The 13016-nt window shown below is 40.3% G+C and overlaps 1 protein-coding gene across 1 annotated transcript in view; it reads right to left on the bottom strand.

The window, feature by feature from the left end:
- Positions 1–13016, bottom strand: part of CREB3L1 (cAMP responsive element binding protein 3 like 1) — a 98934-nt gene that overhangs the window by 30892 nt on the left and 55026 nt on the right. Inside the window, exons 4-5 of the mRNA XM_058161745.1 lie at positions 7137–7215; positions 32–189 (exon numbers count right to left, since the gene is read on the bottom strand). Of these exons, the coding sequence (XP_058017728.1) occupies positions 32–189; positions 7137–7215 (237 nt within the window). The remainder of the gene's footprint in view (positions 1–31; positions 190–7136; positions 7216–13016) is intronic.

The raw sequence follows: 13016 nt of genomic DNA, 5'->3' as shown, positions 1-13016 counted from the left end.
GCATGGCAGTTAAGCCTAACTTTCTTCTTACATGTGGTGCTGTGAGGAGTGGAGAAGAAGAGATTGCTGTAGAAGACCGAGCAGTGGGGCGGGCTGGGCTGGAGGGAGGCAGGGATCTTGGGCTCTGAGATCCATCACTGTCACTGCCATGGCTGCTGGGAGGTGTTGGTGGCATCTGCACCAAGTCATCTAAGTCAGAAAAATATAGAAAATGGGTTAACAACAGGCAGAAGGTTGGGTCATGGATAACAGCAGAAAAAAGGTATCTGGTGAAAGAAGGTTATAAATGTAACCAGTTCCAACTTGTGTGAACTGCAATCTGAGCCTTCATTTGTGAGAGGCAATATATTTTGGGGGGGGAAATGGCAGAAATAAATCAGGAGATCCATCTTCTCTTCATCATTTGTTAACATCTCACCATCCTTACTTACCAATGGGCTTTATTTTCTTGTTTTGGTTTTATGTTAAAAAAAAAAAAGCGTACTTCAACTGCCTAACTAATACTCCAGGACAAGTGGAAACTTTGAGAGAGATGGGCGGTACAGAAATGTGAAAAAGAAATAAACAAATAAAAATAAAAAGCATGCCTCTAGGTTTAAGATGTATCCAAATCTTGGAACTAAATATACTCGGGACAGGGTCTAAGGGAATTTTGGGGCTGTTTATTGGTAGTACTTGGGCTTCCATAGGGAAGAGCTAAAATAAATTCAAGTTGGCAGGCACAAACATACGTTTGACATCCTACCCCTTTTGAACATGTATTTTGTGTGTGTCTCATATGCACAAAGAGAGCAGGGTTTCATTTACATAGTTACATCAGGGTGAAATCCAGCAGGTTCTGACAGATTCTGGAGAACTGGTAGCAGAAATTTTGAGTAGTTCGGAGAACCGGTAGTGGAAATTTTGAGTAGTTCGGAGAACCGGCAAATACCACCTCTAGCTGGCCCCACAGTGGGGTGGGAATGGAGCTTTTGCAATAATGCTCGGTCCGTGGTTAATAAGGCCCCCCTGATTTGTGATCTTATTCAGGGGGAGTCCGCGGACCTTATGGGTATTACGGAAACCTGGTTGGGCCCAGAGGGGGGGGTCCCCCTTGTCGAGATGTGCCCGCCGGGTTTCCGAGCATTCCATCAGCCGAGGGACCAAGGTAGGGGTGGGGGGGTGGCGGTTGTCATTAGGGAGGATCTAGAGCCGAGGGAGACCACTGTTCCTCAGATTGCCGGCTGTGAATCCCTCTATGTGCGATGGGGCTATAGGAATCAGTTGGGCTTGGTGATCGCGTACCTGGCTCCTTGCTACGTGACCACAGCCCTGCCTGAGCTGTTGGAGGTGCTCGCTGCTGTGGCGGTGAAACCCCAGACTTATAGTCATGGGGGATTCTAACCTGCCATCAGTTGGCTTGTCATCGACGGCAGCTCGGGAGTTCCAGGCTTCCATGACGGCCTTGGACCTGATTCGAGTAAATGATGGCCCTACGCACTCGGGGGGAGGCACGCTGGATCTGATTTATATCTCTGGGCAGTGGCTTAATGATCTGGTGTTAGATGACGTAGTAACAGAACCAATGTCATGGTCGGATCATTTCTCCTTCGCCTAGACTTCGAACCGCCATTCACCACCGCAGGGAGACGGAACCTATACGGTGGTTCCGTCCCAGGCGCCTGATGGACCCTGAGAGGTTCCTGACGGAGCTTGGGCCATTCCCTGAGGAACTGGCCCACGGCACGACTGAGGAACTGGTCACGGCCTGGGAACAGGCCGCGGCCGGGGCCTTGGACCGTGTCGTGCCTTTGCGGCCTCTGACCCGGCGGAGATCTCGTCCGGCCCCCTGGGACTCCGGGGGGCTGAGGGAGATGAAACGCCAGAGAAGGCGCCTGGAGAGCGCCTGGAGGTCCAGGCGCTCGAGCTGATCGGACACTAGTTGGGTCCTATTCTAGGACCTACCTAGTGGCAATGAGGAAGCGAGGCGTTTCTACGCCCCCCCCCCCATTGCGTCGGCAGATAACCGCCCGGCCGCCCTGTTTCGGGTGACCCGCTCTCTCCTACATCAGGAGGTGCGGGATGACCCGTTGCAGGGACGAGCCGAGGAGTTTAGCGGTTATCTATACGATAAAATCGCTCAGCTGAGGGACGGTCTGGACCGAAATTGGGATGATCCAAGCGAGGGAGAGGAGGCACGTCTTGTTGAGTCCATTTGGGATGAGTTTGACCCTGTGGCTCCGAGGGCGTCGACAGGTTGTTGGGGGCTGCGGCACGACATGTTTACTGGACCCGTGCCCTTCCTGGCTGGTACTGGCCACTCAGGCGGTGACACGAGGCTGGCTCAGAGGATTATCAACGCTTCTTTATTGGAAGGGTTTTCCTGCCGCCTTGAAAGAGGCGGTGGTGAGACCCTCCTTAAGAAGCCTCCTGGACCCAGCTATTTTGGGTAATTATCGTCCAGTCTCAACCTTCGCTTTGTTGCGAAGGTTGTAGAAATGCCGTGGTGACAACTACCCCAATACCTGGATGAAGATGTCTATCTAGATCCGTTCCAGTCCGGCTTCCGGCGGATACAGCACGGAGACAGCTTTGGTCGCATTGGTGGATGATCTCTGGAGGGCCAGGGACAGGGGTTATTCCTCTGCCCTGGTCTTATTAGACCTCTCGGCGTTGATACCATCGACCATGGTATCTTGCTGCGCCGGCTGGGGATTGGGAGTGGGAGGCACCGTATATCGGTGGTTCTCCTCCTATCTCTCCGACGGACGCAGGCGGTGTTGACGGGGGCAGAGGTCGACCGCGAGGGGCCTCACTTGTGGGGTCCCGCAGGGGTCGATTCTCTCGCCCTGTTGTTCAACATCTACATGAAGCCGTTGGGTGAGATCATCAGTGGTTTCGGGTGAGATACCAGCAATGCGCTGATGATACTCAGCTGTACTTTTCACCCGGGCCACCCCAATGAAGTTGTTGAAGTGCTGTCGGTGTTTGGAAGCCGTCGGGTCTGGATGGGGAGAAACAGGCTCAAGCTTAATCCTCCAAGGCGGAGTGGCTGTGGATGCGGCATCCCGATTCAGTCAGCAGCAGCCGCGGCTGGCTGTCGGAGGCGAGTTATTGGCCCCAAAGGATAGGGTGCGCAACTTAGGCGTCCTCCTGGATGATCGGCTGTCGTTTGAAGATCATTTGACGGCCGTCTCCAGGAGGGCCTTCTACCAGGTTCGCCTGGTCCGGCAGTTCGCCTTCCTTGATCGGGATGCCTTATGCACAGTCACTCATGCCTCGTTACCTCTCGCTTGGATTACTGTAATGCTCTCTACATGGGGCTCCCCTTGAAGTGCACTCGGAGGCTTCAGTTAGTCAGAATGCAGCTGCGCGGGTGATAGAGGAGCTACCGTAGCTCCCATGTAACACCGCTCCTGCGCAGACTGCACTGGCTGCCTGTGGCCTTCCGAGTGCACTTTAAGGTGTTGGTTACGACCTTTAAAGCGCTCCATGGCTTGGGACCTGGGTACTTACGGGACCGCCTGCTGCTACCACATGCCTCCCACCGACCCGTCGCTCCCATAGAGAGGGACTTCTCAGGGTGCCGTCCGCCAAACAATGTCGGCTGGCGGCCCCAGGAAGGGCCTTCTCTGTGGGGCTCCCACTCTCTGGAGCAGGCTTCCCCTGGTTTCGTCAAATACCTGACCTTCGGACATTTCGTCATGAACTGAAGACCCATCTTTTATTCAGCGGGGCTGGCTTAATTGGATTTTAAAAGGGAATTTTACAAATTTTAAATGGGGTTTTAATTGATGATGATTTTTTAATATCAGGCTAATTTTGAATAAGTTTTTTAAGGGTATTTGAATTGTGTATATTTGTATTGTTGTTTTTATTTTGCCTGTACACCGCCCTGAGTCCTTCGGGAGAAGGGCGGTATAAAAATCAAATTAAATAAATAAATAAATAATATCCTTCCCCTGCCACGCCCACCAAGACACACTCACAGAACCGGTAGTAAAAAAATTTGGATTTCACCATCTTCATCTTTTTTTTTAATCCTCAGTTCTACAGATACCCTCAACCAATACTATTACAACTTTCCCAAGTGCTTACTTCTTTGATTTCGTTTATTTAAGTTTGATTATGGCTAAGATAAAATCAGTGAAATGAAGCTGTTTTCCTTGTTCCTTCTGTTATCTTCTAAAAGAGGATATTATCCCAGAGACATATCAGGAATTACAGAATCTGAAGCTTAAGTAGAGTTTACCTCACAATAGATAACAGGAGTGAGCTTATCAATTGCCTTTAATTCTTGTATTCATGAGATATCTAGTTTCTTTCAGGAAAGCATGATCAACACACCCTGTTCTAGGTCCAATAGTATGTGATAGATATTGATGGCAATCTTGTATGTCCTTGTCTTCCTTCTTTTCTGTCATCTCCATATCCACGTTGTCTCCACCAAAGCTATCTTGTGCACTTTCTTGAAGGTGTACAGCCAAAACATTTCCACTGTTGCATCTATTCTGTTCTGAATAAGTTACATCCTTCAATTGCTAGATTCCAGTCGTGGGAGTTGTCTCACAAGTCTTTTGGAACAAGTTCTATTATGTCATTTGCCAAAACGTAGATTTTTTTAACTGCTGGCTCTCCCACGAATCCTCTAAATTTCCTGCTGATAGAAGATGGTGCTCTTGCTAATGCTTACATTATATATAAAAAGCCTGTTCTGTTGGGTTACATTGTGAGCCAAACGTTTGAGAGAGCCTAATATTTTCTGTAAATTATTGTTTGCTTATTTGAATATGAATTTCCAGTACTTGAGAAGGACATTACATTTTTAAAGTAAATAAATAAATGTGTTCATTTGGCTAAACAGGTCCCTCTGTGCAGTGTTAGTGACTGCCAAGCAGAATTCTTGATATTGTTATCTTTCTGGAAATAAAGCTAAGATCTTTTTACCAGGCACATTAAAAATTGGCAATGTGCGCTATTATCTTTCCAATGACATGCAGCCAATATCTAATCCAAAAAAGCCAGAGAAATGTGGGCTGGATTTCAAATAAGACTACTGAAACTGGGCAAGCTTTTACTGATTTCATTTAAATCTCTGTCTTAAAACTTAACAAAGTGATTATCATTTTTGTAAGGTGCTTAGCTATTGTAGTGATAGGAAGATTCTCTTTTAATTACTACAGATTTCCCCAGCCCTTGGCCTTCTAAAGCAGGGATCACCAACCTTTTGGACCTCAGGGACCACTAAATTCATAATTTTAAATCCTGTGGGCCATCAATATTATTTTTTTAAAAAGATATAGTATTTATTGCAATATAAAAATGCAAGTAATTTTTCCACCAAAATTTTCTCACGCACCACCAGTGGTCCATGGACCACCAGTTGGTGACCACTGTTCTAAAGAGGTGATGGACTTCTGGTGGACCCAAGGAAAACTCTAACCTTTAAAAATGGCAGGAAATGTTGACTTATTAAAAAAAAAATAACAACAGTCTACTAATTTTCACTCCGGAAAGGCTGGCAATTTGACAATTTTGAGCCCTCTTTCCATATCATACAAAGCATATAGAAAAGGAGAAGGTCAAAGAACATGAGACAGATCCAGAAGAAGATGGAGACACACTATCAAAGACACTCTACAACAGGGGTCTCCAACCTTGGCAACTTTAAGACTTGTGGACTTCAACTCCCAGAATCCCTCAGCTGCTGGGTGAAGAATTCTGAGAGTTGAAGTCCACAAGTCTTAAAGTTGCCAAGGTTGGAGACCCCTGCTCTACAATAACCACGTCAATTAACAATGTTTAAGGCTGCCAGAAGAGCAAGAGCCAAAACTTTGTGTCCCTCGACACCCAAAGCAGTAAAAGACGAGAAGAAGGAAGAAGGAAGAGGAAGAGGAGGAAGCAGCTGTCCAATCCTGCTGATCCTCAAGGTTTGCATTTCAGACTTAGGCCAGACGTAACATTGCTGAAGGGAAAGAATATGATTAAAATACATAGTTTGCACTTTAAAATTAGATCCAGAAAATGGAAATTGCTCCAATCAAATTGCTATGAAAGTCAATCCTCTTAAGAATTGTTCTTGCATTCTCTCAATTAACTATTTAAAATGACAGGGCAGATACATGCTCCTATTTAAATTAGAAATTCTAATTTAATTACCAACACCTAATAGAGAAGTTTATAAATTTTGATAGATGCTGTTGTATTGAACTGCATTTTATTTTCTAAAAATACAGGGAAATACCACATAAAAGAAGATTAGAAGTAAATCTTCACAATGCCACATACTCACAATGCCCATCACACCCTAATAGTAGCCTTTTTCAAAGAGATAGATGTTGGTGCTGGTTGCTACCTCTAAAGCCCTGTGTGGTCTTTCTTCCATTGCATCTGCCCAGCCAGTTTGATTCTGCAGGGTTGGTGCACTGTGGGTTCCTTTGATCAAATAGAGTCATCTGTTGTGGTTCCTGCCCTCTGGAAGTAGGTTTCCCCTGAGATATGGATGGCCCCCACTTTCCTCTTTTTCAGAAATGCTATGAAGATCTGATTCTTCACTCAGGCTTTTGACAAGGGAAAGCAAGACTTCATATCATATCATCTGGTTTGCCACTTTTGTCATCTTTTATTATTGATCTGTTGATCAAATGGATCAATTTCATTAAAATCAATATTTGATCAAAATAATGCATTAAATTTGCATGCTGCCCAACTCTCTCCCAAAGATTGATTTTAATCATTTTTAAGCTTTGATTGATTTTATTGTAATTTTATGTTGTTTGATTGTTGTAAGTCATCCAGAGTTGTTGAGAGTTGGGCAGCATGCAAACTTAATACATTATTTTTATGTCTGGTAGTACAGTCATCCAAATGTTTACACTGGATTTGGCATTATTATCCACTATAGTATTCCATTATCAGCCAGTTGTTTAGATTGAATTTGGCATTTTTCCCCCACCAATCCAGTCCTTCCTAAGGACCTGGGATAAGCCTATTTGATGGTGGTAAAGGTATTATAACAAGATGTGGTTTTATTATCATTATTATTATTTTTTCTGGAAGTTTACCCTAATAGTATAAAGGCAAGCTGGTCTGTAAAATAAAAACAGATATGAAGTTGGAGAGCATTGAAAGCTGATTGAGTTATCCAATTTTCTCACCTGTTGGCACATTTAAAAATTGGTTCACTTCTCTAGGTTCAGCTTTGATTACAGGCTGGGTAGTCATTTCTATAGCTGCCTGTAAAACAATTGAGAAAAGTATTAAGTTAATTTTCTAAATATCTTGCTTTGAAGAATCATGGATTTTTCAGTGAGATCACATCATTTGCAAGGATTCAAAACATTGTCCCTTGAGGGAGATGGACAGTTAAATACAAATATAAACAAAGAAACAAAGAAATACAATTAAAAAATAAAATTGTGCTGTATCTTATCATTTGCTCCTGGGGTCAGGCTACATATACCTCTCAGGTTTATTCTGAGATAATAGGCCTCTGTACAAGGATGGTGAGACCATCATCCTTCTCAAGATCACCTACACACTATTTTTTACTATTCATCTGTATATTATAGTATGTGCTTTGGTATAGTCTGCTCTTTGCACCAATTGGCCAGAAGAGAGAAGTGATTTATTTAGTAATAAATTGGTAATACAATGCACGGAAATATTCTGGTGTATCAAGAGGCATTGGATTCTATGCCATTGCTTGAAATGTATTTCCACTATGGGTTATAACCTGTCAGTACAGACAATACATCATTGAAGGAAATCAGCAAAGCATCCATTTGTATTTTCACAATGGAACCATGTCTATTTTCTGTTTCTTCTCCTTAAGCATTTGCCATTTCTCCAGTCATTGGTAGCTTTGTAAACTGGGTAGCCTTTGTACACTGTCTATGCAGAGCTTGTTTTCTACTATTGAGCCATGGCAATTCTCAGGTACATGCTTACATGCTATGTTGTAAAAGCTGCAGCTTAATTATGGCTAAACCAGCAGAGATTAAGAACTGTGGTGAATACCAACATGCCTAGTGATTGCAGCCACTATTATTCTAACTTTTTTTCCTTACTCATCCTTTTTTATTAACTTGCATATTAAAGGCTGATTCCATATGGGCATCCAAAATTGCTTGCTTGCTTCCAAAGACAATATAATAAAAAAATGAGAGCATTTGGTAAAGAAAAATGAAGAGCATACACATGTGATAAAGAAGTGCATTGCACAGATAGTGTTTCCATGATTGACAGTCATTTTTGCTATTATCTCCTTCCTGTTATTCAGATTCAGATTGTTGATCTGTTGTAATATGTGTAGGATGGTTTTGCACAAACTGGCAATACAGAATACCTCTATTGTACACTGGATTTTCTGCAGGGCTATTTAACAGCTGTTTCTGATCAAAGGAGATGAAGAGTTAATATGAAGAGCCATTAATTCCCAGCTGTACCAATGTGATCTTCTCTTACCAGCTTTCTTTTCCCACCAAATGCCAGAGATTTTTTTTTCATTAAACAGATATATTTCACGCTGTCTCAGACTGTAAACATAGCCTGGCAAAGGAAGTGAATATGGTTTTCAAACACACACCACATAGATCTACATTTGGAAATCCAGGGAGTTCAAAGTTAAAGCAACAGAGGAAGTTTTGTGTACAAGTTTGATTTGAATGGCGTCCTTGTTTTTCCCTCCTACTTTTATTCACAGTAAGTGAAAGGAAGATAACCCACAATTGACTCCAAATGAAGGGATTTCTCTTACTTCACAGGAGAAAAAAGAAGGCTGTAAAATACATATGGGATTCTCTCACCTTTCAAAGTGCAGAATAAATGATTTTATCGAATTGACATAGTTCATTTTCTGACCCCTCTAGGCCCACATCTGATCAGGCAAACCCTTTAAAATTAACTCATTGGCAATGAAATACAGTGAGAGGAAGTTACTACCATATCCTTCAGGACATACCTTGAAATACCACACACTAATTTATGCAATTTAAATTGAAGTTACAATGAAACATGTTGTGCGATTTGGAAGCAAATGACAAGGAAGGGTATTTGGCACTCCAGGTCAGAAGTTCTCAGATGCCTCTTGTTGACATTCCACACACATTTATTGTCCCATTAGTTTTCTCAGTAGGGATGGTGAGTAAAGGGGATGTTGTAAGTCCCCATTGTAAGCCGCTCAGAGTAATCTAGAACGATGAGATGGGCGGCAAGCAAGCAAGCAAGCAAACAAATAAATGTTGTGCCATGCCTATTAGAATCACTCAGTGTACCTCTGACCACCATTGTGAAATTGAGGGAAGAGGGAAAAGCAACAAAAAAAGGGGGAAAAACTGGGAAAGAATGGTTGAAAAGATATCATAAGCTGAATCTGGCCCAGGTGTTCTGATTTCTCATCTTGCAATATATCCTGCCCCTCTCCCAAAATTGGTATTTTCCAGTTGTCCTGGACTATATGTTTCTAAATTTTGATTGCTATTCTGGACTTTGCATTGACAAGGCTGCTAGGCTTTACAGTCTATAACCAGGGGTCTTCAACCTTGGCAACTTTAAGACTTGTGGACTTCAACTCCCAGAGTTCCCAGTTTTGCTGGCTGAGGAATTCTGGGAGTTGAAGTCCACAAGTCTTAAAGTTGCCAAGGTTGAAGACCTCTGATCTGTACAGTAAGCTGGTGTACCTTTAACAGACCAACAGATGAAATGCCTTATAGGAAGATGTATACGAAGACAAATCCAATGTGTCTAAAAAAAAACTTGATTTGTTTAAACTTTGACATCTCCACTTCAGCTTCTTGAACACTATCCTGGAAGTATGCTCTTTAAAAAGCATATTTGAAATATCAAGGATTGCTTCTTGTGGGGAATGGCAGCCTGAAGTTCTCTGAAATGCAGAGAGCCACTGCAGCTTTTGAAAGGCCGATGTGCCAATGTAAGATTTTTGGCTAGCTCTTATTTTCCTGGATCAAAGGGAGATCAATAGATTAACCACCTGTGTTCTGGACTATAAGTCCTTCTGATTGAAATGAAAATTCGGCTTAGTTTTTTGTGGCTAGATCCAAGAGCTGAGTTCTTGGGACCCCTGGACGTTCAGCTAAACTCATAGTGGAGCCATTACAGACTTTGCTGCTTTGATCTCCCTTCTCTTAATCACTTTAAGAAGTAATCAATTTCGGCTGAAGAGAAGATTTCCTTTTGCAACAAAGATTCCTTGGAATGAGTTAAGTCTTCTTCTACAAAAATACAAGATAGACTTTGGTTTATTAAACTTATTTAAGATTTATTGGCAAAAAAATCAATTAAAAGAGAATCTACAAAAGTTTTCAATGGTTAAGGTGATGGCCTTTATTTTTTTATCCTTCTATTTTTATTTTTATTATTTTTACTTTTGATGAAAGTGCTTTATTAGCCCCGGTCACACAGTGGTTAGAATGCAGTAATGCAGCTATTTCTGCTGACTTCTGGCTGCCTGCAGTTAGGCAGTTCGAGTCTCACCAGGCTCAAAGTTGACTCAGCCTTCTATCCTTCCGAGATCAGTAAAATAAGGGCCCAGATTGTTGGGGGCAATATGCTGACTCTATAAAACCACTTAGAGAGGGCTATAAGCACTGTGAACCGGTATATAAGTCTAAGTGCTATTGCTATTGCTATTACTAAGTTAGTTAAACAGAGTAATCCAGCATGGAATGTTTGTTAATTATTTCTAAAGTTCTGCATAAAAAAAGGCTCAGTAAAGACTCAGATGTGACTTAGATTGTGGTGTTTAGTTACCATGGAGAATGCTGTTGTTACATTTTACCAAAGATATTCTCAGATCATAATTCTGTCAGTTTTATTTATAAAAAAAATATCTAGTCCTTTCAGATGGAGATTAAATGGAGTGTTGCTATAGAAAGAAGTTGTTGAAAATTGTAAAAAGAAATTAAAATATTTTTTGCAAATAACTTAAATAAAGGTATAAATTTGAGAATGGTTTTGGATATAAGTAAAGCCTTTATTAGAGATTATGTAATACGATATAATTTTGAAATTAAAAGAGAGGGTAAATACAAAAAGTTGGGTCTGAACTAAAAAGAAAAGGAGAAGGAACTCTCCAAGAATACAAGTATCTCCCAACAAATTAAGATTTTATAGTCACAGTTATCCATGTTAACAATAAGAGAAATGGAAATAAAATTAATGATGCAAAACAAATAAATTTTGAATTTACGAATAAACTAGGGAGATAGTTGGCTTATAAACTATGAAGAGAAAGAAAAAAGAAAATGGCAATGAAATTACAAGAGCAACATACTATACTAATGGACAATGTTTTTACACAAAAAAACCATTTTTAAAATATTATTTTAATCTGCATAAATGACATGATATTGTCTTGAAGAAAATAGATGAATATCTTGGAGAACAAAATCTACCAGGGATTAAAAATGAACAAATACAACTTTTGTTATAATGATAACAAAAGTCTCAGAAGCAATAAAAAAGAGTAAGCCAAGTGAACTAGATGGATATAGAGTTTGTATTATAAGTAGTTTGAAGATGAACTTTTACAATGTTTACAAAGTATAATGAATTATATTCTACAGGCAGAAGAGATACCAGAGACTTAGAAAGAGGACAACATACCATTAATACTTAAAGAGGAACAAAATTACTGAATAATGGCTATTAGTTGTTCACAGTGATTTCAACTGAAATATTTTTTGATAAGGTTCTCAAAGATATGAATTTTGGGAGAATTTTATAAATTGGCTGAATTGATTTATACTTCATAGCACAAAAAATCATTAATGGGGATTTAACTAAAATATGTAAGCTTGATGATAGATTGGGTTTTCTTAAGAAATAAAAGATTACTGAATTTAGAAGACCATTATTTGAGATTTGGGTGACATGGATATCTATGGTATGATAAAACTAAGGTGAATATAGACTAAAAATTGTTATGTTAAACCCAGGCTATTCTGAGAGTACGGAATAAACTGAGGTTTTACCTGAAAACATCTTTACGGCTTTCAGCAGAAGCAGTATTTTATAGATGAGAAATAATAAGCAAACATGAATGGCTAGTTTACTGAGATGTACTTGAATTTTTTTCCAAAGGGATTGTAAAATGAAATCAAGAGAAGGTCTGATAATAGAAGGATAACCTTGTCAATGGTTTTCTTATGTACAATTGACAGCAAGGTTTTAAGTGGTTAAAAACATGAACATGTTATTGCTAAAATGTATAAACCGTTGCTGAAATACATTATGACACAGAAGATGAACAAGTGAAGGAATGTATAATAATAACATGAGCTAAAACGTTTTGCTAGAGATTACAAATGGACCAATGAAAAAGGATGTGGTTGAAAGGATTGAAATTTACATTATGTTCTAGACTTAAAGGGAATTTTTATAAAATGACATATCACTGGCATTTGTCACCAGAGAAACTATCTCTAGAATGTATAAATGTATTTTGAATCTTTGCTGGAAATGTGAACATGAAGGGACATTTTATAATGTTTGGTGGACATGTAAAAAAGCCTAAATATTTTGTATACAAATACATACATTAATTCAGAAGATTTTAAACATTAGATTACAAATGAAACCAAATACTTCATTTATTTTTTGATATTAATGGACAAGCAACTAGAAAAAAGTCATGGAGCTTTGTTTTTATATATGACAACTGCAGCGAGATTATTATACGCTCAAAAGTGGAAAAGCTCATAACAGAGGAATGTTGATGAAGATGATAGAACTTGCAGAGACCGCTAAATTAACTGCTTTGATCAGCGAGAAAAAATAACATTTATGTTCAACTAGAAACGATTTGTAGACTTTTTCCATGGAATAGAAAAATGCACTTACAATTTGTGGTTTTGATGACTAGGGAAAATGGATAATAGAAAAAAGTAAAAAAATTTTTTTTAAAAAAATCACTGATTAAGAGATAAGTTTGTAATTGTACTTATAGTTGCTGAAAAAGACATGGGAAGTTTCTTCCTATTTTTTCTTTACAATTCATTCCATATTTTTGCTTTTCT

The sequence above is a fragment of the Ahaetulla prasina genome, chromosome 1 (genome assembly GCF_028640845.1).
Source record: "Ahaetulla prasina isolate Xishuangbanna chromosome 1, ASM2864084v1, whole genome shotgun sequence".
Taxonomy (NCBI): Eukaryota; Metazoa; Chordata; class Lepidosauria; order Squamata; family Colubridae; genus Ahaetulla; species Ahaetulla prasina.
This window is presented reverse-complemented; position numbering and strand designations above follow the sequence as displayed.